This window comes from Pinus tabuliformis, chromosome 9 (assembly GCF_031772625.1).
Source record: "Pinus tabuliformis cultivar Carrire ecotype Pingquan chromosome 9, CPIR1, whole genome shotgun sequence".
In the NCBI taxonomy this organism is placed as follows: Eukaryota; Viridiplantae; Streptophyta; class Pinopsida; order Pinales; family Pinaceae; genus Pinus; species Pinus tabuliformis.
The window spans coordinates 2006998119-2007023048 of NC_142307.1; the positions used below are offsets into that span (position 1 = coordinate 2006998119).

The 24930-nt window shown below is 36.6% G+C and overlaps 2 protein-coding genes across 2 annotated transcripts; one reads left to right on the forward strand and one right to left on the reverse strand.

The window, feature by feature from the left end:
* Positions 1-957: 957 nt before the first annotated feature.
* On the reverse strand, positions 958-12474 carry LOC149157105 (fatty acyl-CoA reductase 2, chloroplastic-like). The gene is made up of 14 exons (XM_089444982.1): positions 12252-12474; positions 12038-12144; positions 11741-11940; positions 11543-11643; positions 11232-11460; positions 10634-10795; positions 10474-10555; positions 10118-10387; positions 9260-9351; positions 8988-9156; positions 8849-8858; positions 6499-6725; positions 1371-1521; positions 958-1091 (listed from the first exon to the last, which is right to left on the reverse strand). The coding sequence occupies exons 1-14, from the start codon at positions 12472-12474 to the stop codon at positions 958-960; spliced, it is 2157 nt and encodes a 718-aa protein (XP_089301108.1).
* Positions 12475-21564: 9090 nt separating this feature from the next.
* Positions 21565-22014, forward strand: LOC149157106 (benzyl alcohol O-benzoyltransferase-like). Its single transcript, XM_089444983.1, has one exon. The coding sequence runs from the start codon at positions 21565-21567 to the stop codon at positions 22012-22014; it is 450 nt and encodes a 149-aa protein (XP_089301109.1).
* Positions 22015-24930: the final 2916 nt, after the last annotated feature.

Here is a 24930-nt window from a genome sequence, read left to right on the forward strand (position 1 = left end):
TCTAGTCAAGGAACCTACGTGAAGGAAGATTTGTTGCAGCTTACTATGTGGTCGGTCAAGGAGCGTGCATGGTCAAGGAGCCTGTGTGTATGGCCAATGAGATCTAAGTGATGAGTGCTTTGTTCACCGCGTGGAGGAGCAACGTGGATTGTGCTTCCAAATTGTGCAAATCTGTGGAGATTTGCATGCTTGAGGTAACGTAGCTGTTAAGGCTCGTTGATGAGATATGAAATTCTTTGTTTTGTGGCAGATGTCACCTGTTAAGTGTGGTGGAGCTGAGGAATACGGTCAAGGAGGGCTTTGAGCTGCTGGGCAAGTTCAAAGAAGCACCATTTACCGTGGCTCCCGGTTTTGGATTTGCTTAAGAAGCATCAACAATGTGCCAAACTTGTCCTCAGGTCAGGTCGTTCGTCAAGAGTATCATGGAGGAGCATCGATGTGGCTGGAACAAGAAGAGGGATAGCAACTCGCTTGATGTTGATTATGTAGAGGTTCTTTTGTCATTGCAGGAGGATTCAAATAAACTGCAAGACAAAGACATGATTGTTTGGAACCTCCATTGTGTTCAAAAATCCTCGATCCCTCTTGCTGGGAGGTCTTAGGATTCGACAGATGCAGAAGGAAATCCAAAACGTTGGGAGGTCGCAGGATTTGGTAGATCCAGAGGGCAATGCAAAATTCCAAGGGAGCACATGAGGAAAAAGAATCAGAGGTGCCCATCAATTGTTGGGTATTTTTGATGGGAAAATACCAAAACCAAATAAAATAACCACCACAGAGACAATGCTCTGTTTCTTCTGTCCAAGATCTTTTGACATGGAACCTCTTAAAACCAAATTAACTCAGAAGACAACATTACACAGTTGCAAAACATTTCTATTAATTTAAAACTGAAAGACTGATACATATTTCATCCTCTGTACAAAGAGGGATTCACAAAACAAAGCTCTTTTGCTCTCACAGATTTTCCACTGCTGTGGAAATTACATAAACTTCAGTTTTACAATGGGGAACAAAAGCATTACATCCCCTGTGGTATTCCAAATTATCGCACTGCTGTGCACCAAACAAAACGCCCACACCACTGTGCGCTACCACAGCCACAATACACATTACAAAAAAAAACTTACAACACATGGACTTACACAACGATATATAAAACATATAAAAAAAAAAACTATATGCCCATAACTATATTAAAGGCATCCACCTAATCTACGTAAAAGCATTAAAACCATAACTTTTCTTTCGCGGCGGTCAACGAAGAAAAACGACAAAAAAAAATTCATTTGACGCGGGCGGGGTGCACATTCGGGAAATCGAGGCGGAGATTGCGCGCCCAGCTGATCCGACGTGGTTCGCAAGCCAACCTCGGGCAAACCAATCGACCTTTAACGTCCGGGGAGCAAGCGGTATGGCGGATGTACAAGGGACGCGTGGCGGAGTTTGATTGTGTCGGAGCCCTTCATACGGAAACAACCTTTTGCCAAAGGCGGTGCGGGGAGACCGGGGCGGTTTTACCTGAAGCCGTCGCGCTGTTCAAAATTAGAATTTAACACTCCCCTTTAATTTTAACAGCCGCGCGTTCGGTCATTCCCAAGCATTTTCTCAAAAATTTGAAACTCTTCTGAACTAGTGGCTTTGTCAAGATGTCTGCAACCTGTTCCTGAGTCTTGCAATGTTCTAGGACAATTTCTCCATTGTTCACTAATTCTCTGATGTAGTGAAACCTTGTATCGATGTGTTTCGTTCTCTTATGAAACACTGAATTCTTTGACAAAGCAATAGCAGAGCTATTGTCACAAAAGACCACTGTTGCTTTTGCCTGCTCTTGGCCTAAGCTTCTCAACATTCTTCTCATCCAAACTGCTTGACATGCTGCTGCTGTAGCTGCCACATATTCAGCCTCTGCTGTAGACAATGCTACAATGGACTGCTTCTTAGAAGCCCATGAAATGGCTCCTGAACCCATATTAAAAACATAACCGGAAGTGCTCTTCCGATCATCTACACTTCCAGCCCAATCGCTATCTGTGTACCCAACCAAATCTGAATGTTCTGAGGCATGATATAGAATTCCAAACATTTTGGTACCTTTGACATACCTCAAAATTCTCTTTGCTGCCTGCCAATGTACCTCCTTTGACCTCTCCATAAATCTGGAAATCAAACTAACATCATACATAATATGAGGTCTAGTTGCTGTTAAATACATAAGGCTGCCTACAACACTTTTGTACAAACTAGGATCAAAATCCTTGCTGATGTCCTCTCTGCTGAGCTTTAATCCCATCACTGTGGGAGTGATTGCTGCCTTGCATTCTTGCATGTTAAATCTGCCCAAAACTTGATTTACATATCTTGCTTGAGATATAAAAATTCCTTTTTCATTTTGATATACTTCTATGCCTAAGAAGTATCTCAACAAACCCATGTCAGTCATTTCAAATTCATCCTTCATGACTGATTTAAAATTCTCAATAAGATAAATATCATTTCCAGTGAAAATAACATCATCTACATACAAGACAACAATTAAAATTTTACCATCCTTTTCCTTGATGTAGACTGTGGGTTCTCCTTCACATTTGTCAAATTCATTATCCAATAGATATGAATCTATCCTGTTGTACCATGCTCTTGGCGCTTGCTTCAGCCCATAAAGAGCTTTCTTCAATCTGCACACTTTGTGCTCTTCACCTTTCTTCTCATAGCCGAGAGGCTGTTCAATATAAACCTCTTCCTTTAACACTCCATTTAGGAATGCTGATTTCACATCCATTTGGTAGACTTTCCATTTGTTTTGTGTTGCTATGGACAACACTGCTCTCACGGTTTCCATTCTTGCAACCGGGGCGAAAGTCTCTTCATAATCTCTCCCATACTGCTGCTTGTAGCCTTTGACAACCAGCCTTGCTTTATGCCTTTCAATCTTGCCTTCAGCATTGCTCTTGGTCTTGTAGACACATTTCACACCAATGACTTCTTTGCCTTTTGGTAACTCAACCAAATCCCATGTTTTGTTTCTCTCTATGGCATTGATTTCCTCATCCATAGCTTCTATCCATTTCCTATCTTTAATTGCATCTTCGAAATGAATAGGATCATCAACATGACAAAACAAGGCAAATAAGGAATTCATTCCTTCTTCATAAATGTCACTTAGATTTCTAAATTTCTTACCTCTTTTACTTGGTGTGCAAGTGCTTGAAGATGCACTTGAATTTCCTCCTTATGGTGTGCTTGGAGAAGCACTCTCATTGATCCTCAATGGTGTACCTTGCTGTTCTTGTGTTGGTGCTGCTGTTTGGGGATTCATTTCAGCCACCTCCTCTTCATCTTCATCATGAGACAAACAGTTTTTTACATTCACTGTTTTCTCTATGCTTCCATCCCAAGCTTCTTCCTCAATGAATTGAACATCCCTGCTTACAAAAAATTTCTTGGTAGATGGGATATACAGCCTGTAGGCTTTGGATTCATCACTATATCCAACAAGGATACATTTCTCCCCTTTACTGTCCAACTTCCTCCTTAGCTGATCTGGAATGTGTGCATAGGCCACACATCCAAAAACTCTCATGTGGGTGACTCCTTGCTTTCTCCCACTCCATGCTTCTTCCGGCACTTTGTTCATGACTGCTTTTGTAGGACACCTGTTCAAAATACAAACTGCACAATGTACAGCTTCAGCCCAATACTCATTTGGCAAATGCTTTGCCTTCAACATGCTCCTTGCCATCTCCATGATGGTTCTGTTCTTCCTTTCAGCAACTCCATTTTGCTGTGGGGTGTACTGAGTTGTAAACTGTTTATGAATTCCATTTTCTCTACAAAACTTTAGGAATTCATTGGAGATATACTCACCTCCTCTATCAGTTCTCAAAACTTTTATATGCAGCCCGCTTTGGTTCTCCACAAGTGCTTTGAAATTTTGGAATTTCTCAAACACTTCACTTTTGTTTTTAAGGAAATATGCCCAAGTTTTTCTTGTAAAGTCATCAATGAATGTTAAGAAATATAGGCTACCTGCTAATGATGGAGCTTGCATTGGTCCACATAAATCTGAGTGAATGATCTCTAAGGGTGCCTTGGCCCTTATGCTTTTCCCTGATGGAAAACTTTCTCTATGTTGTTTGCCCAATATACAACCTTCACAAAGGCTGTCCGGCTTGTCTATCAATGGTAATCCTCTTACCATTCCTTTTCTGCTTAATAAATTTAGACCTCCAAAATTTAGATGCCCGAATCTCAAGTGCCATAACCAATTTTCATCCTTTGGCACGCTTTGGAAGGCCTCTTGGGTGACTGCTGCCATTTCCTTCTTTTTCTTCAAGTCTGCCCTGATCCGGAGAGGGAACATCCTGTTCCTTGTCATCTTCACTTCAGCAATGCATCTTTTGCTGGGTGGTATATCCATGATGGTGCATACATCATTTTTAAAGAAAACATTGTACCCCTTATGGACAAGCTGTCCAATACTCAAGAGGTTACATCTCATTCCGGGGACATAGTAGACATCTGCTATGGTTTTCCTTTCTCCTTGTTTTGAAAATATTTTTACCTCTCCTTTTCCCATAACAGAGACTTTTCTATCAGTTCCTAGTGTGACTTCTGATTTCAAGTTTTGATTTAAGGCTGAGAAGAGGGCAATGTTTTCTGTCATATGGTTGCTGAAACCTGAGTCTAAAAACCATATGTCTTCACTATGTGTTTCAGCCATGTTACAAGCTAACAGGACATTTTCTTGACTGTTTTTTTCTCTTGTAACATTTGCATTTTGTCTACTGTTCATATCATGTTGTTTCTTTCTACAATCACTTGCATAATGTCCATACTTTTTACAATAATAGCATTGAACATTAGATTTATCATACCTTTGTCCTTGAGCATGATACTGTTCTCTTTGTTGGCTGCTGCCTTGACCTTGGTTCTGATTTGTATTGCTGCCTCTTCCTTGTGCATTTGATGGGCTGTTCCTTCCACCTCTGTTCTGGCTTCTGCCTCTTCCTCTTCGGTTTCCTCTTCCTTGACCTCTTCCTCTTCCAAAGGACATCTGGGTCTTGAAGGCTTGCTCAAGAGATGAGTTTTCATTCCTACTCAACCTCTGCTCATGTGTTATCAGTGATGCATGTAGCTCATCAACTGAATAGTTTGAGAGATCCTTTGTCTCTTCAATGGTGGTGACTATGGCATCAAACCTTGAGGGTAAGACCCTCAATATTTTCTCCACAATCCTCCTATCTTCAATGGTTTCTCCATGAGTTCTCATTTGTGTGATTACACCAATCACATGAGTGAAGAATGAGTCAATGTTATCTGACTCCTTCATGTTCAAGTTCTCAAAATCCTTTCTCAGCAATTGTAGTTTTGCTGTCTTCACTCTCTCCATGCCTTGATAGGCTGTCTTGAGGGTTTGCCATGCTTCATTTACTGTCTTAGCTGTTGCTAACCTTGGAAATATACTCTAGTCCACTGCTAGATACAACAACATACGGGCTTTTGAATCCTTCTTCCTGTTGCTCTTCAGCTGATCCTTCTCTCCCTGAGTTAATGCATTGAACTCATTTTCATCTGCTGGTTCTTCAAAACCTTCCTCAACTATTTCCCATAAGTCTTGAGAGGCAAACAGGGCTTTCATAGTTATTGACCAGTAGTCATAGTTCTTCCCATTAAACTGTGGGAGCTGGGTATTAAACATACCCATACCAGTGCTTGTGCTAGCCATTCCTTGACTGTGTATTTAAAACAACTGACTGCTTCTTCAGCAACACATAAAAAAAACTTTGACAAATACCTGAATCCTTTGCCTGAGACTTTACTTTTCTGGAGAAGATCTACTGCTGCAACAAAGACTCCTCCCTTCAGCTTCTTGAACACCTTCAAGAGCCTAAACTAGCTCTGATACCACTGTTGGGTATTTTTGATGGGAAAATACCAAAACCAAATAAAATAACCACCACAGAGACAATGCTCTGTTTCTTCTGTCCAAGATCTTTTGACAGGGAGCCTCTTAAAACCAAATTAACTCAGAAGACAGCATTACACAGTTGCAAAACATTTCTATTAATTTAAAACTGAAAGACTGATACATATTTCATCCTCTGTACAAAGAGGGATTCACAAAACAAAGCTCTTTTGCTCTCACAGATTTTCCACTGCTGTGGAAATTACATAAACTTCAGTTTTACAATGGGGAACAAAAGCATTACATCCCCTGTGGCATTCCAAATTATCGCACTGCTGTGCACCAAAAAAAACGCCCACACCACTGTGCGCTACCGCAGCCACAATACAGATTACAAAAAAAAACTTACAACACACGGACTTACACAACGATATATAAAACATATATAAAAAAAAAAACTATATGCCCATAACTATATTAAAGGCCTCCACCTAATCTACGTAAAAGAATTAAAACCATAACTTTTCTTCCGCGGCGGTCAACGAAGCAAAACGACAAAAAAAAATTCATTTGACGCGGGCGGGGTGCACATTCGGGAAATCGACGGCAGAGATCGCGTGCCCAGCTGATCCGACGTGGTTCACAAGCCAACCTCGGGCAAACCAATCGACCTTTAACGTCCGGGGAGCAAGCGGTATGGCGGATGTACAAGGGACGCGTGACGGAGTTTGATTGTGTCGGAGCCCTTCATACGAAAACAACCTTTTGCCAAAGGCGGTGCGGGGAGACCGGGGCGGTTTTACCTGAAGCCGCCGCGCTGTTCAAAATTAGAATTTAACATCAATCTGGCTATAGACAGAATCTGGCTCGATTTTTTGGCAATTTGAACTATTCTAACCTGCTTCTTTCAACCTTTGTTTTGGAATTTATTTTGTATTTATATGTTGAGTCGATGAGGGAAAGTTTCTGAATATACTATTCGAGAGCCAAGAATTGAATCCGGGATGGAGTTGGTGGTTTCTCAGAGATAATTGAATAGGGCGGTAGCAGGGCGCAGATTCCTCAGTGGTGCGGAGAATATTAGTGTATGATCCCATGATTTCGTTTGGGGAAAGCGAAGTAGATTAAATACATGCGCAGATGAGGATCCGTAATGATGGTTGAGGTGGAAGAGTTGCCATCGCTGCGAGATTTGTTGAACCTCCATTTCTTGCCTCAAGGTGAATGTGTCTTAGAAGTTTGTCATTTGGTATTGTTTTTCTTTTGTATGCGTGAAGTTGAATATGTTTGGGAAGTTAGCATACATATTGAGATTAACGACCTCAATATGAAGTCATTTTTTTAGAACTCGCAGAGACCAAGACTAATACGCTAAAGTTAAAAATGAAGATGCGAAAGACTAAAAAATACAAAGCCTATGATATTCAAGTTGGAAAGAAGTGGTGTGTTCCAGCATATAAATGGTATGGTGTATCCAAGATGAGTGGCAAAGGATCCAAATGGGTTTGAAAGTTTGTTTGTGTTTGTGGAATAGACTCAACATCATGATGATAGTGTGTCACACATTTTATGAGTAAGTAAATCTAGGATGTTTTGTAGTGGTTTTTGTAATGTATGTGCTTGGTAACTCCAAAAGTTGGAATTGTGGTGTAAACCTTGTAAGGCATGTGTACGCCCATATGGTTCGTGGTAATCTAAAAACCACTTTGCATTTGCAGTGTTGGTTTGTGGTAAGCCAGAAACCACATGTAAGAGTAGGGTGGGAAAAATATTCTTGTTCACATGGTTTAGTTGAGAAAACCCTCGGCCTGGTTGAGTCGGGTCTTTAGTGAGCCTTATTGGCTGGAGTGCCCCAGTGGCAAGTTTGTAGCCCAGAGTGGCTCGAGTTTCTAGTGGCAGGTTTGTGGCCCAGAGTGGCTAGAGTGCCTTAGTGGCAGATTTTTGGCCCAGAGCGATGCGAGAGCCTTCATGGCTGAGTTGAGCCTTCGTGGTCGTTTTGAGCCTTGGTGGTTGAGTTGAGCTGTGGTGGCTGAGAGCCCTTGGTGGCATGGTTGAGGGTGATAAACCCAGAGCATGGTTCCGGGTAATCCGATAAAACCCATGATGATGGAGGGGGATTTACAGGTACAAGTACATGTATGCAAGTATAGTAGTTGACAGAACCATGTATGCGAAGGACATCCTACAAGACTGGCAGTTGCATCGGTTAGCATCCATGCATTCCGGTGGATGGTTGCTCCTTTATATAGACATCAACATATTCTTTTGTTATGTTTGACCACAACTAGAATTTGAAAATTGATATCGAGACAAGTAGTCATTAAAGTGTGTGTTGGAATATGTAATTCCTACTTTAGCTGTGATTATTTCTATCTGGAGGAGTGTGTTCCTAGATTTGTGTGTGGTTGAGATATTCTCTCAACCAACAAGTTGTGTGTCCAAGATAGTTTTCCTATCTTGAGACAACACTTCTTGTATATATGTAATATCATATTTGATTAATATGACATAGATTTCTTTATGGAAATTTAACACGGAACTAATCAAAACCCAATCATAAAGACACTAAAAAGACTTAGCAACATTCTAATAACAAGGTACTTTATCAACCAGACCTTCCAATTCACCCAACCCTACAAACTTCCTCAAATACAGTATTGAAAAGATATTCGTGTATAATTAAATACTCTCATTTGATTTTGAAGACGCTTCTACATGTATTAATTGTTTAAAATCTTGATTTACATGTATTTAAACCATTTTATTTATTTTTATCTGAAGAAACCTTTAAAAAAATTACATAAAAATAAATGAATAATATACCGAGTGAAACAGTTCGATCTCTCAAATCTGAATTCTCGTTCGTAGCATCTTGCGATACAATTAATAAGACTAACATAGGAAGGGATAAAATGACTTAGCTGTCAAAATATTATTTACCATTACTTAGCTGTCGAAATATGGAATAACACAGAATTATTTACCATTGAAGTACACGAAGAACTTAAATGTTTTCGTGAGATCCATGGATATGTATCTTTATTAGATTAATTTTCTATTATTTTCATAGTCGGCTTACGGGGCGTTCTGCTGCACCGCGTCCTTTCAAGACATATTGACGAAGTCCAGGAATATGAATATTTGCAATGTAATTTTCCCACTGGATATACTTAACATCAAACCCGAAACTCGCTTGTTCCTCTGCAGAGAGCTCTTGGAACAGATTTTCCAAATTCGAGATATCGAATCTACACAAACATATTAAAATATGAATATTTATATATCCGCAGTGAAGGCACTTAAACCAAAATATGAACAGCAAATTTGTCTGCGTTGCAGAGAATTGATCACCTTGCTTTGTAGAATGTATATGGCTCGTAGATCTTGGCCATGTGCTCCAATTGCAGTAAGATAGACTTTGCAGATGATGATAACCCAGGTTTCTGTAGGTATGTAAGATCCCAAACAATCAAATAATTAATAGATCTAGAATATTGGTGTGTTTTAATTGAAAAACTAAGAAGCTAAACATAAAACATATTGGATTTTAAAAGAAAGGTGTATTTCTTATTTATATTATTATTGGAATGATCAAATCATGAAATCTCTTTGGTAGATAGGATGTAAGGTTGCTCAACAAAATAAAATTAAACACTGAATCACGATGGTGGACCTTGAATGGATCCATCAGATAATTTCATGAAATCTCTTTGGTAGATAGGATGTAAGGTTGCTCAACAAAACAAAATTAAACGCTTAATCACGATGGTGGACCTTGAATGGATCCATCAGATAATTTCATGAAATCTCTTTGCTAGATAGTATGTAAGGTTGCTCAACAAAACAAAATTAAATACTAAAGCACAATGGTAGACCCTAAATGGATCCATCAGCCACTAAATTTCATTAAAACTGACTTCGTCAAATTCTCAATAAAACACCAATAAATAAATAAATAAATTCAAAATGATTTAAAAGCCTAACTCCTATCCCTTTTAATAAATTTGATGGAATCATATTTTCCTATTTTTCCCTCGTAAACAAGACAATTACCATAGAAATACAACCGTAAATACTCCACTTTGACCATTTGACACTATAAAAAAAATATTACATGGTAGACCTATAAAAGGAATATTACAAGGTAGCCCATTGGCTTAGATATGCATTGTAAAGTTTAAATAAATACAAAATGCCGTTACAACTTACATTGTTTGGTGAATGAAAAACCCTTTCCAAACCCTGCCTGTAGTTGTCCATTGTATTAACGCAGGTCACTTGGTTCGGCAATCTTACTGGGTTGCCTTTGTGATCAATGTACGGATTACGTTTAAAATGTTGAAACATTATTTTAGAAATTTCTCCGATTCTTATGGGATTTGCCACCGAAGAAGCAACGTGATAAACCGTCACGCCACTCATTTCCGCGTGTTTTGCCATGGCTGCTAAAATTGCGTTTACAACCATGTCTACGGGTATCTGTAATTTGAATTGAACAAAAAAATTAACACATTTTAAGAGAAAAAGGATTCTCAAATACTTAAGAAACGGATATAGTTACAAACCAGATCGAACACAGTATCTGGATCGGCCAAGAAGCAAGGTAATTGACCTTTGCCATAGCGCGTAATGACTGGATCCATCATTCTGAGATTTAAATATTCGATTTAGCTCTTGTTATGTGTATTAATATTCGGTGAGATTCGTCAAATGATTATAACATACCGGTGGCCTTCGATCCATCCAGGAAAAGGTTGACTGTATGTGCTTTCAATAACAGTCGGACGAACAATAACTACGGGTAAATCTTCCCTGCCATCGCATATTACCATCTCCGCCATTGCCTTGCTGAACACGTAAGTATCCTGCCAGCCGTATGATCTTGCCCTGAAAAACAGCGTTCCAATAGCGAACACCTACTGAGATATGGTGGGATTTGACATTGAAATTGAATATTTTTATCAAAGTTGAATAGGTTTTACTCTATTAATATGAAGGACACGATGATCAATGTTACAGAGATAATAAAAAAAGGAACAAGATTGGAAGGACGAAATTTTCTTGAAGTCAAATTCCAACATTGGGAAGAAACCATATTGATAGCCTTTACAAAAAGATAAATCATTAATTAATTTCTTTTAAAACACTAATGTTAACCCATGTAAAACACTAATGTCAACTTCTATGGAAATTATATAAAAATTGCTTATAACTTTCAACTTTCAGGAAAATTATATCCTGTGTTCCAAGAAAAAAGATGTGGCTATGTTTACACCATGAAAGGAAAGGAAAGGAGAATTCACGGCTATCGTTGTAATGTCACCTTTCCATTCCCAAATCTTTCATCCTTTGAGCAACCTTCCCTTTCTTCAAGTTGTAGTTTTGGAGATTTGAAAATTCAATCTCAAAATCTTCTAGAGCTTTGCTTGCTAAATGAAATTCAGCTTGGATGTCCAGAGGTGGAACACATATCGATTTCTCGTTAGCTATACTATACCCCATCTGAAATGGCTCCTCCAGTACTCGGCCTTGTCTTAGCCCGTTGACATATGCTGGAATGAAATAAAGTTAACCAACAATGATGAGATTGTTAAATAATTTAGTCTGAAACGGAGGATGAAATCGATGAGTTACCAGTAGAGATGTGCATCAAAAGTTGGGTTTTCTTGCAGCATTTCCCGAACTCTAGAAGGCGAATAATTGCCTTTGTGTTGGTGGCCAAAGCGACATCGTATCTGTAACAGATGGTGCTCTTAGTTATATATATGGTTAGCAGATTGCACAAAATCCAAATATTAAAATGCATAAACAAATGAAGTCAAATAATACAACCTTTCATCGAATGTTGTGTTGGCTGCCGAGCTGACAATAATGTCCACTTCCCTTGTAAGCACATCGACCATATCTTTTTCAATTCCAAGATTTTGTTTCGTGATATCGCCAGCGACAGGGACCAGTCTTTTCAACATGAATTCATGGAATTCATTACCATGAATTTCACGCAACCCTTTGAATAACTCGCTGTTCATAACCTGACTTTCACAAATTATTAGAAATTGTTATGATCATCGCATAAGTCTACTAATCTCATTTCTAGTACTTAACTCTAGAAGAGGATATTCATCATACTTCATTTATCAATCTTTTCGAGGCAGAGGTGGACTCATGATCAGCCCTGATTATCAAAAACAGCTTTCCGATATCTGGTTGCATTCTCAATATTTTTTCTATCAACACTGCAGATATGAGAAACAAGCGTTCATTAATAACGAGTGAGCCAGCAGGAGGTGATCTAAATAACTAAATTAGAAATAATTAATAACTTGAGGAACTTGTGTTACACCTTTTCCCAGAAAACCCGTGGCACCAGTGATGAGAAAGTTCTTCCTCCTCAGAAAATCTACAACTCCAAGACCCTTGCATGGGGCTATAGAAGTGTTCTCAGTATTCCCCCCCAGCGGTTGTGGCATGATATTAAATGCGACGATTACAGAAAAAGGCATTATAGCATGTAAGTTTCCAGAGGCACTGACATGGTTGGTGAGAATTTCTGGAATCTTGGGCATTACAATATGATATTAAATGGGACGGTGACAAAAATAAAGGAATTACAAGGTGTTATAGCAGGAAACTCCTATTTCCACCACTATAGGAAAGTTAATGCACCCTGACATGCAAGGGGAATAGTGGATGCCTTGCTGCTAACATGCCAAAGTCAACTTTAGCAGAAATATAAATGCAAGGCACCCACTATTCCCCTTGCATGTCAGGGTACATTAACTTTCCTATAGTGGTGGAAATAGGAATTTTCATGTATGTTTCCAGAGGCAGTGACATAGTTGCTGAGAAGAATCTTGTGTGCACTGTTTGTTTCTGTGCATTGTTTGAAGAGCCTAAGAGCTCACAGTTTAGGATGAATATTTCACCCATTTTATGAAAAAGGTATTTTCAATTTTTTTTAACAATTATGATTTATATTAATATAATTAACTAGTCATACATGTAAAACATTTCAATAAAATAAAACTTGAATATAATATATTTGGCTATATTTTATTAAGTTATATTGTTTTTAAATTTTGATTTTAGATTCATAAAATATTATACTTTTGAATATAATATATTTGGATATATTTTATTAAACTATATTGTTTTTAAATTTTGCTTTTAGATTTATAAAATGTTATACTCTTGAATATGATATATTTAGATATATTTTAATAAAATATGTTGTTTTTTAATCTTGATTTTAAATTTATAGAATGCTAGAGTATACGTCCCTTTGTGATACACATGCATGTGAATGTGATGGAATTACATAAGCATAAATAAAAGATAGATTCTTGGGGTTCCATTACATTAACTTCATATAGGATTGCAAATATTAAAGCTTTAAATTTTATTGAAAATTCATATTATTTAATTTTACAAATTCATTCATATCTTATGGCCCCCTTCCCTTTTATTTATAGCTTCTCAATTTGAGGGTATCACAAATATTTAAGATTTATACTCTATTGAAATTTGATACTATTCAATTGTATGTGTTAATTCATAGCTTATGACCCTTTTTTTATCCGTAAGATTCTACTTATTTGTTGGATATTTAAGATTTATACTTTATTGAAATTTGATACTATTCAATTGTATGTGTTGATTCATAGCTTATGACCTTTTTTTTATCGGTAAGATTTTACTTATTTGTTGGATATTAGAAAATGTCAGATTGTTATTTATTAGAAAGTATTTATTTCTTGGGATAGTGTATTTATGCATTTTACTTAGAAAACAAGGGTTGCATTATCAAATGAGTGTGAGTCAATAATGATCTTCCCAATGTGTTAATGGTAATGTAAACATAGAAAAATAATAATATGTTAATTTAGGGGTAGGATTAAAAGTATTTTTATAATAGATTTTGATATTGTGTAAAAAGATGAAATGTAGGAAATCAAATTAGCATTTGGAATAATAACATTTTTATTCATGGAAGTTTTGTATGATTGTGAAATTCTAGTTTTTCTAATGGTGCTAAGTTAACTTTCCTCTAATATAAAATACACATGTTTGTGTTAGTACAACAATTGAGTACCTAAAAGATGGATTTCCTTAAAATATTTTGTAGAGTTATAGAGAAGAATTTCTTCTTGTGCACTGCTCACATGAACCTGACGGTGGAAAAATTAGCAGTGGGGTGAGAAAAACTTGCATGCATTCTTAGAAATGGACATGTATTCTTAATCCTATAGCCTTGATGCACCTTGAACCTCCATGCATGTTTTCTGACTAAAATATTTTAGGAACATGCATCATTTCCTCAGTAGGAGGGTGCATGCACTTTAGAGGCATGTACATTCTTAAGTAGGAGTACACATGCCTTTTAGAACACACATCCATTCTTATGTAAGAGTGAACATGTGTTATAAAGCATGTGCACATTCTTATTAGGATGTCTAGGGCCTCAAGACCAATATCTGGTGCTCAAAAGTGGTAATGGTACCTATATAACTAGTTAAAGGCAAAGAATCACATTGAAAATTCATTATGGTGGTTCAAGGTGTCATTCACGGTTCAAAAAATCTGTACGCTTACTTTAGGGCATAACTCTCAAGTTTATTCCCCTAATCATATCCAAGGTTCATATTCTCATACTTATTTAAAATACTCATATTAATGTTAATTATCCCCATCTAAACACAAGGGGTACATTAGAAAGGTACTTTATAGTTGTTCAACATCTTCTTATTGGTCCTAGATGCCTACAATCTTCCTTTAGAACCTTAGGTCTATGTTTGATCTCTTAATCATGTCCAAGGACCCAAAACACATGCCCCATGCTCAAATCTAGTAATCATCCAAATATTCCTACTATAATGCCAAAGTTATCACCAAGAGGTCATTTATGATGGTTTGAGGTGTCATTCATGATGCTTGAGTCATAGAATATACTTAATACCTTGACAAGTTCGATGTGGTAGTTTGAGACATCTTGTTTGGCCTTATATGTCTAAACATTTTATACATTAAAGCTAAGGTTGGGGTTTCTCCCACTACATAAAGGTCTTGAGACCCATACTTAATGCTCAAAACCTTGTGGGTACACTAATATCTCTTCTTAGAGGCCAAAGATACCATTAATAGGTCATGCGTGGTGCTTTGAGGATTTTTACATGGCCCTAGATGCTTCAAGGCTTCCATTAGGAGCTAAGGCATGGCCTTCTTCCCTAATTTGTTTCCAAGATGTTGGGACATATACCTACTGCTTAAAACCACCTATTGACATCCATGTGGCACCAACATCCCCAACCATAGTCTAAGAAACCGTCAAGTGGCCATGTGTGCTTGTTCAAGGTATACTCATTGGCTGTAGAGGGTGAGAATCTTTCTTTAAGGCATTAACTTCATGTTTCTTCCCATAATCATGGTCGGAAAACTAAGATCTATACCTAGTGTTCAATAATTTTATTGGCATCTATATACCTAGTTATAAGCAAAGGATGCCCTTAAGAGTTCATTTGTGATGGCTTAAGGTGTCATTCATAGACCTAAATGTGTATATGCTTCTTTTAGGGTCAAACTATTAGGTTTATTCTCTGATCATATGTAGCACCTAGAGCCATGTTAGGGCTACTTTCGACGTGACTCAAGTAATAGCACAACTTGTGACCAAAAAAACCCCAACAAGTATTGACCCTTTTGGCATCACCTGTGTAAATAGGTAAATTCTCACCTGAAGCACTAATGGGAGCTATGAGAAGTAGGTTTCTACAACAATGAGGGGAAACAAAATTCATAATGGGAAGGAATTTTATGCTATTCAGCCATCAATTCAGACACTAACCCTGTTAACATCCATAACATTGATGACAACTTTATTACAGGTGTCTCAATTTGACCTTAGATGGCTCTAATTAATTGATCCTATGGGTTATGGGCCCATGAAATTTTTCTTCTATCACCTTATTGTACAACAATGAACTATAAATTTTTGTGCAACAATGGAGCTCCCAAACCATGCTCCAATTGCACCACAGAATCTCCTAGCTACATTTAACTTCATTCCTATTCCACATTTCTCACTAACGCATAATACCTCTGAATCGACGCTCATAGTCCCACCATGATGTCACAGGTCAAGGTTTCGAGATTGGGATGAGGTTGGAGGGTCAAATTATTTTATTTCTCTCTACAAGAACTAACTAATGCTGGACCCAACCACCCAATTGGGCCCCAATCAAGTTGGGGGTCAGGCTTCTATTAGGAAAAATACTAAGAGGGGGGTGAATTAATATTTTTATTTCAATTAGTCTTCAATTTCAAATTTAGAAAAGTGTACACTATTTTTCTTTCGATAACTTGCATGTGTATGTGCCTTTAGTGAGTGAAGGTCGCGTATGTGCAAATTAGCAATTTTCACAATCTTAATAAGTTGTTTAATCTAAGCATTGCATCATTATTTCATTAATTGTGAGAAGTAAATAGTAGATAAACCATAATAGATAAGAAACACATCAACATATAAGGACATCAGGATTTTAGGTGGAAACCCAATGTGGGAGAAAACCATCGTTGTTGTGATCTCTGTCTTCAAAAAAATATTCTGACAATTTTGTATTGGCATAGATTCTTTCCAGCATGTAGGCTCCTAACTATAGGAGGCTTCAACCTCCACTCGTTCTCCAACTCTTACTGGAAGGGAGCTACTACCCCCTGATCAAGTATATTGCCTCCTACCAGAAGGAATCCCTAACTCCCTTACTAAAGGATCCAACACTCAGGACCGATGTGGACCACATTTCATAATATTTCATACTGGATCCACGTGTCTTTATCAACCATAAAAAACATGCAAACCACCTGATTACTGAATACCAATAACTAAATCATTGAATCATTGAACCAACTGCTGAATACTAATAGTGAATCACTAAATAACTGAATCGCCGAATCATTGAACCAATCATTGAATAACAATACTAAATTACTGCAACCATATCATACCAATGCACAACCAATCACTAATATAGTCAAGCACAACAAACATATTGATGAAGGCAAACAACACTAAAAACCTTGATCAAATAAAAAACTATACGTGACTACCATTAAGTGGATCTGCATATATATATATATATATATATATATATATATATATATATATATATATATATATATATATATATATATATATATATATATATATATATATATATATATATATATGCGACTTCCATTAAGTGGCTCTACATGTAAATGCGACTCTCATGCATAGCACAAACATACAAATCTTAAAACATTCTTTTCACCAAACTCTCTGTCAAACACAACTTTTGTATACAATACACTATGCAACACGTGTATCAATATGTTAAAGTCATTCAAACCCTCTTTGCAACAAGATTATCAATATGCCAAATCCCAAGTCAACATATCTCATCTACCATCATTATAATCAAAAATCAATATGGAAACAACTATCAATTAAACACTTCCATGCATCACAGTGACTGCAATTAACGAAAACAAATAATAAGCAACTAATTTAATGAACCCACATTAACTTGGATATTATACATGACTATTCTAAAACATATCCTCGTATGTATGTGACATTCACAAATACAACTTTCGTACAGATCTCAAATCACTAAATTAAATTATCTTTTCAAACACAACCCATGCCAAACAAAGATCTATGCACACACATTCAAATTATATTTCTATTATAACCACAAATTTTACATTGTCAGTAACTTAAATATTTTTCCATAATCACGCCCACAATAAGAAAATCAATCAAGCATACTTTCATATCTCTCAGATCTTAGCATTCTCCTTGCTCCTTAGTGCACACATGTTCCAAATCATATCACACATGAATATTCCATCCAATGCATGCCCAATTCCTTAATCTCCTTCTCCTTTTATAGATTTTTACCTCATCAATACCATAGGAAAATCTTTTTGGTAATTGTTATGGGTAATCGTTGATAGGATCAAATAGATGTTGTCACAGTACTGTGGGCATTTACCATGGGGAAATCTCTAAGTTTTCTATTTTCCATGGGTAGGGTCATGTATGCAACTTTTTTTCATTAGACTTGCATATGTATGTGACCCTTCTTCATAGGGGTCACGTATACTTTTCAAATTTCACATTTTTCATGTCGTATCCTGTGACTAAGTTGTCAGTACTCTTCATTATCCTATGCAATTCTTGTACCATCATTCATGTCATCAATAATAGTTATATAAAACATAATATTATAACCAAGTGGACATCAAGGACATATTTGTCATGCAGGTTGCCATCAAGGAAAACATACTATCAATAATTCCAATAACTTCTCCTCCTAGCCTTCCTCCATTGTTGGCTTTGAATTTCATCAGACATGATTCCCAATTCCATTCTCTCTTGACGACCCCAATCATTCCTTCAAACAATATTGGTTCATAAACTTAGCGCACATACTATCATCCTTGCGATCTTCCATTTAGGTTGCCCAGAACCAACGACGACATCCTATAACTCCCTTGCGCTTCTCTCCTTTCTGTGATAAACACACTTGCTGATAGGGTTGTACAAAATAAACACAAGGGATTCAAATAATGTGAAATATAAAAAAACATATTACATTAACTCAAGACACATATTCGTCCTAATATATAACAAATCCATCAAATGCGGCCTAATATATTGGGCCTAACCCCAAGGGCATCGAGAAGATTTGACCTTGTGACCTCTCAATAGACAAGGTACTTAGCAATGAGGACTCGACCAATTGAACTATCCCCGGGCTTTAAAATAAATACTTCATTGTTAATTAACGCAATAGACAAGGTACTTAGCAATGAGGGCTCAACCAATTAAAAAATCCCCGGGGCTTTAAAATAAGTACTTCGATGTTAATTAATAGAGATATGCTATTTAAATAGATAATTTGTGTAGAAGAGACTTGTTTTCAATTTTCTTTGATCGCTCCTAATGACTGACCGGTTCATTTGAATGGTTAATAAGTTGTGCAGATGACTTTAATTTTCTTTTTAAGATGTCCAACTAGTGCATTTGATCTATAGACAGATAACCTTTAATGTTTTGAAGCATTCAATTATCAATGATAACATCGTTTTATTTTCGTTTTGTTCCATGTTTTTTAAGATCTTGGATCTGGAGTAACAGAATGAATTTCTTTGTCAAAATGATTTAATTATGAACACTCAAATCTAACTACTAAACTAGAAACCATTTAAGAATACAATCAACTAAAAATCTTCATAAACAAACGGAAGCAGAGCCATTTAAGATTTGAAATATTCTAATAAAATTCTAAGGCTTCTCCCATCCCTGAAAATAACTACTTGCTAATAAGCATTAAATAAATATGGCAGTGTATACTTACAATTAGATTTTAGTAGGTCAATTATCTAAAGATAGGTATACATAACCCCTCATTTAATGGCCATTATCTGGCCATGAGCAGGCCACATATTTGTTTCCCGGGCAACGACGATTTACTTGTACAATGTACTTAAGTCGAATTCAATCTGCCATGTTATGTCCGGATTTCTCTCTTTTTTTTTTTTTTCAAAAGGTGGAAAAACCTATCAAACTCAGTTTGTCAAACCAACAGTGAGGACATCCATCTCTGGCTGCTATCCGCGAATGTCCGGATTTCTCTCTTATTCAAAATAATGTGCCCTAACAAGAACTGCAGCGTGATATGATGGGTGTATTAACAAGGTTTTTAACTGATTGGTTGGAGCGGAGGACGGTTTTTGGTGTCTGCCATTTACTGAAATCAATAAGACTGTTATCAAGTAAAATTATTTAGTTTGGGTTTTACTATGATAAAGCTGGTATAAATTTCAATCATTTGCACACCCGATTATGCATTTACTATGATAAAACTTGTATAAATTTCAATCTTTTGCACACCAGATTATGCATTAAGAATTCCTTTTTGTCTTTTATAGATCTTATCGTATAAATTCCCTCGTCTTTTACGAATCTTATCGTCTCTAAATTTGACATCCTTAAATTCTTTTTGGTCTTTTACAAAACTTGTCGTCTCTCCATTTGGCATTTTTTCAGAGATTCCATTTTGTCTTCTCTAAATCTCATCGTCTTTCAATTTCACATTTTTTTTTCATATAATTAATATTACACCATGTAGTAAATAGGGTTGATATAAGTTTCATAATTATGATTATTAATAATAATGATGATGATGGTTAATTTTGGTCTATCGGACATAAAGAAACGAATTATTTAGTTTGATTTAAAAATTTATTTCTATGCTCAAAAAGCTTGGAGAGAAGCCTCCCGAGTCACTGTAATTTTGACAACTTAAAAGGTTAGGAAGTTCAGTGTTGCAACAAAGATTTTGACATTGAGATCTAATGTGGTTGTAAGCTAGGCACTCTAAGAAGAAGTGATTTATCATTAATTAAATTTAATAATATTCTTAATTGATAAATATTAATAATAATTAATTAATCTATTCTAATTTATACAATATTAATTAATTTAATAAATAAATAAATAATTTATTTTTAATAATTAACTAGTTCATACTTAATTAATAATAAGTAATAATAATAATTAACTCAATATAAATATTGTTAATTAAAAAAAAATCTATTACTTTATTAATATATATATTGTTTTTTTTTATTTGATGATGATGGTGGTGGTAGTGGTTAACTGTCCACTAAGACCAAACTTTGGTATTTTGGACATAAAGAAAAGAAACAAATTATTTAGTTTGATCTAAGATTTTATTCCTATGTTCAAAAAGCTTGGAGAGACGTCTATCGAGCTCACTATAATTTTGACATCGTAAAAGGCTAGGAAGGTCAGTGTTGCGACCAAGATTATAAAACTGAGATCTAATGTGGTTGTACGGGAGGCACTCTAAGAGGAAGTGGTTTTCATCCTCCATGTTCCTATTCTCACACAGATGGCAGATCCTTCCATCCATGGTGTTTTAGGAACTGCCCAATGACCTGTTTCACCATGGAACTCATGAGAGTTCGTTCCAATCTTCGCTATATTAATTTTCTTCTTTGAGCTAGTTAAAACAAAAGGATACTTTTGATCTTCTAGGGTGGGGTTGATGAAATTCTTATAATAACTTAATTTTCTTTTAGCTACACATTTTTTCTAATAAGATTGTGTGGAAAATAGTAGAAAATAGGTGAAATTCTAGTAAGATTTAAACTAAAATCTTATAGAATTTTTGGAAATCTAGATTAAATTATAGATTTTAAGTATATTATAAATTTTGATGGTGCTAAATACATTCTCACTATAAATTTTTTTATAAACATTATTATGATTAAATATTTAAAAAAATAAAATAAACTGTGAACTTGTTAAACAATGCCCTTATTTTATATAATTGGACTCGTCAATGAAGTTTGAACGATTTTATGAGTTTTAATTGTCTAAATCGATTTACATAGTATCTGATTATACAATCGATCTTTTAGTTTTGAGCTGTGTATTTATTTTTTCCCACAGGGAACACGCCTTCGATGTGGAGGTTTCATATTGAATCTGAGTTTCAAGCACTGTGAAGGCTTTGGGTGAAATACCGAGAGGCGCATCAAGCCCAACGGTTCCTCCAGTTTGGAACAGAGAAATCCTTAGAATGATGGAGAAGCGTGAGGCAAATTACCCTGGGCTCGGTGAGTATTTTAAGCTGGAAGAAAAATATCTAGAATCATTGGTGCAAGCACCTGCAGTACCGCAGGAAATGAAAGGAAAATCATTCTATTTTGGTTCAAAGGAAATTGTGTCTTTAAAAAGACAGATAGAGGTGGAAGGGGTGAAGCACTGCACCCCATTCGAAGTAATATCGGCGTGCTTGTGGCGATCCAGAACAAAGGCTCTCCATATCCCTGCTCATCAGGATTGCACAATTTTGTTTCCCTTCAACGCCCGTTCTCGATTGCGGCCGCCTATTCCAAGGGGCTACTATGGCAATCTTATAGTGTTCGCCTATGCTACGACAAAATCCGAGTATCTCACTGAACGACCATTTTCCTTCACTGTGAAATTAATTAACGAAGGGAAATGGATGGTGAAGGAAGAGTACGTGTGATCTTTCATCGACTTGGCGGAACTGAAGGCTTTTCCAAACAACCATGGATGCCCAAGCAACACATGTCATGGTTATTACCCCATTTCAGACGTTTCCAAGATTATGCTCGACCTCGCAGAAGCGGATTTTGGGTGGGGAAAGGCGGCGTATGCTTGGCCGGTTTATCCACTTGGAATGACTAGTTTCAACACACACTCAAAAAATGTGACAATAGTTGGTGAGACCAATGTCACTTCAATAACAACCAGAACTACTATGACATGACATACTTAATATTAAAATAAACATTAAAATCATCAGCATTAGCCCCAAACACCGCTGACACCTTTATGATTCTAATAACAATTTTTAGCTCCTCATTTAGATTTTGTACAACTTGAGCATCTTTAAGTTTTGTAAATTGAAAAAATCACCAGTCCTCTATGCTCCTTGGCTCGGGAATGGGAAACAGTTGACCTCCATAACACTACCAATATCCAAACCCATAGAAGAAATTGAATAGTAGTCAAAAGTCAATTTGACTACACTTGTTTCTTCAAATTATCTCTGAAAAAATGAAAATAAGGTGACATTTCCCTACAAAATTCCAGGAACCCAATTCGCAATATTTCTTCATTAGTCCAACCCAAGCCAATCAACCTTCAACTAGGCCGATCCAAACACCAAAATATGGAAGCCTCCTCGTAGCTCCCCGCACTCCCACACCTCCTCTTACACCTCTAGAAGACCCAATGGCAGCATTTCCATCTCCCTCGCCATGTCTCAATTGATCTCTTACACACAATTAGTGCCCAACACACCTCAAATGATGCTCCACATCTGTACCTCTCCAACTCCTCCACATGGTTAGTGCCCAGTACACCTCATATGCTGCTCCACTTCTGCACCTCCGAAGCTCCTCCACATGATTAGTGCCCACCACACCTCAAATGATACTCCACGACCACTAGAAGCCATATCTCAGGTCGCTCACTCCTACACCGATCAACCTCAATCAGCCTTCACAACATTCATAACACTCAGCCTCTGTAATCGACCTCATTAAGCAGTAAATTAGCCTCAATTGGCCTCCCTGGTCACAAATCGGTCTAGATGCCAGCACCATTAGATTTTGTGTTAATCCCTGAGGTGGATCTGCTTCAATGCTGCCTCTACAGCTAGACACCTCGACCTGCAACCATGAGCTCCAACTCTCTTTGTGTTGTCTTTACTGCCACAACCTTATGGATTGAATGAAGAATATAACTGTTGGATTCGTTCCTCAGCAAAAGATGTCCTTGCCTTTGCATCTCTTGTTTTCACCGCCTCGCCCTTAACCTTATGACTTCTGTTGCAGGAGCTTCGGCGAGCACAGGAACATGAGCTACCTCTTTAGTGACAGCCACCAATCTTCGTCTTACTTCAACATGCTCCATAAACAACGCTCATCACAAACCGATCTCCATTAAATAAAACACATATTGGAAACACTCCACACTTTGCCAAGCTTGGTTCTTCTCCATTTTGCCAAAATTCACACTATAAGTCCGAGATATGCATCTATCGACACGCTTCTCACAACGTAGCTCTTATGTAAATAGTAATCAACAATGCAATCGAATGATGGACAAACATTCACACCCTTTCAGTCTACTCTCAACAAACACATATTTTTTATTTCCCTAGCACTCCCTCATGGGAGGCCACGGCCAAGCCCATATGGTCTCTGATACCATGTTAAATTTCCACAAGGAAATCTATGTCATCATTAATCAAATAATATTACAAATAAATATATGAAGTGTTGTCTCAAGATAGGGAAACTATCTTGGACACACAATCACTTGGTTGAGAGAGTGTCTCAACCACATGCTAATCTAGGAAACAACTCCTAACTAATAGGAACAAACTCCTTTAGATAGAAAGAATCACAAGTGAGACAAGTACGAATTACATTTTCCAACACAGATTCCACAAGAGAAACTTCATACAAAAGGAAATGAGCTCAGTGTTAAAAAGAAATTCAACACATTTCCAAAATGGATGTTCGTGAAATTTCCTTTTGATAAAGAAGTGCCACTTCATTGGTTCTCTGGTTCGTTGGGTCTATTCAACATACAAGTTCAATATTCATCATTCAGTGTTTTTTATCTTCATAAATTTTATTAGGGTTTTATTTTATGAAGGTTTAATAGATTTGATTTGATATGTAGGTTTTCCAATTGGAATTGATAGAGAGGTTCGCTTCGATGAAGTACACCCCTTGGATTTGAGGTTCAATTTAATTTGAGGAATTGTTGAAGCCTCGAAAATCGCTGCATCAACATTGGGGAAAACCACCCGGTCCCAACCTTAAAGGCAACTCCTTTTCCGTTTGGTGTGGTGGCTCCGACTGGATATAATGTGACCAGTTTCCCAATGATTTATGAATGGGATGGATAAGTGATTGATTTACTAATATCTAATGGGAAATGTTAAAAGATTTATTCTAAAATGCAACAATATAATTAACTAATCTATCCCGAGAAGTCTTTCTCTTAGTGAAATTCTTGATGATTCTTATTGAAAAGTAGGCATATAGATTACTCTACTCATAAACAAAAATATTCATTCATATGATAATTACTTTGTTCGAGTAGTTGAACAAAGTAATAATTAAAACATTATTGCATTGATCTTTATATCTCATTGACACATATATATATGAAAAATAACAACTCTTAAATATTCAATAGTGATAAGTAAAAGAATTGTTGTGAAAGCATATACATATATCAATAATAGCAAAATGAATGAATGTTGGTTCACATAAAAGAATGAAGCAAAACATAGATAATAGTACCATATGTGTTTGAGTCCCCTCCGATATGAATTGCATTCGGATCCCATTTTTTAACTTTTGAAATACTTTTATAAGAAGCAATACTGCATATCATA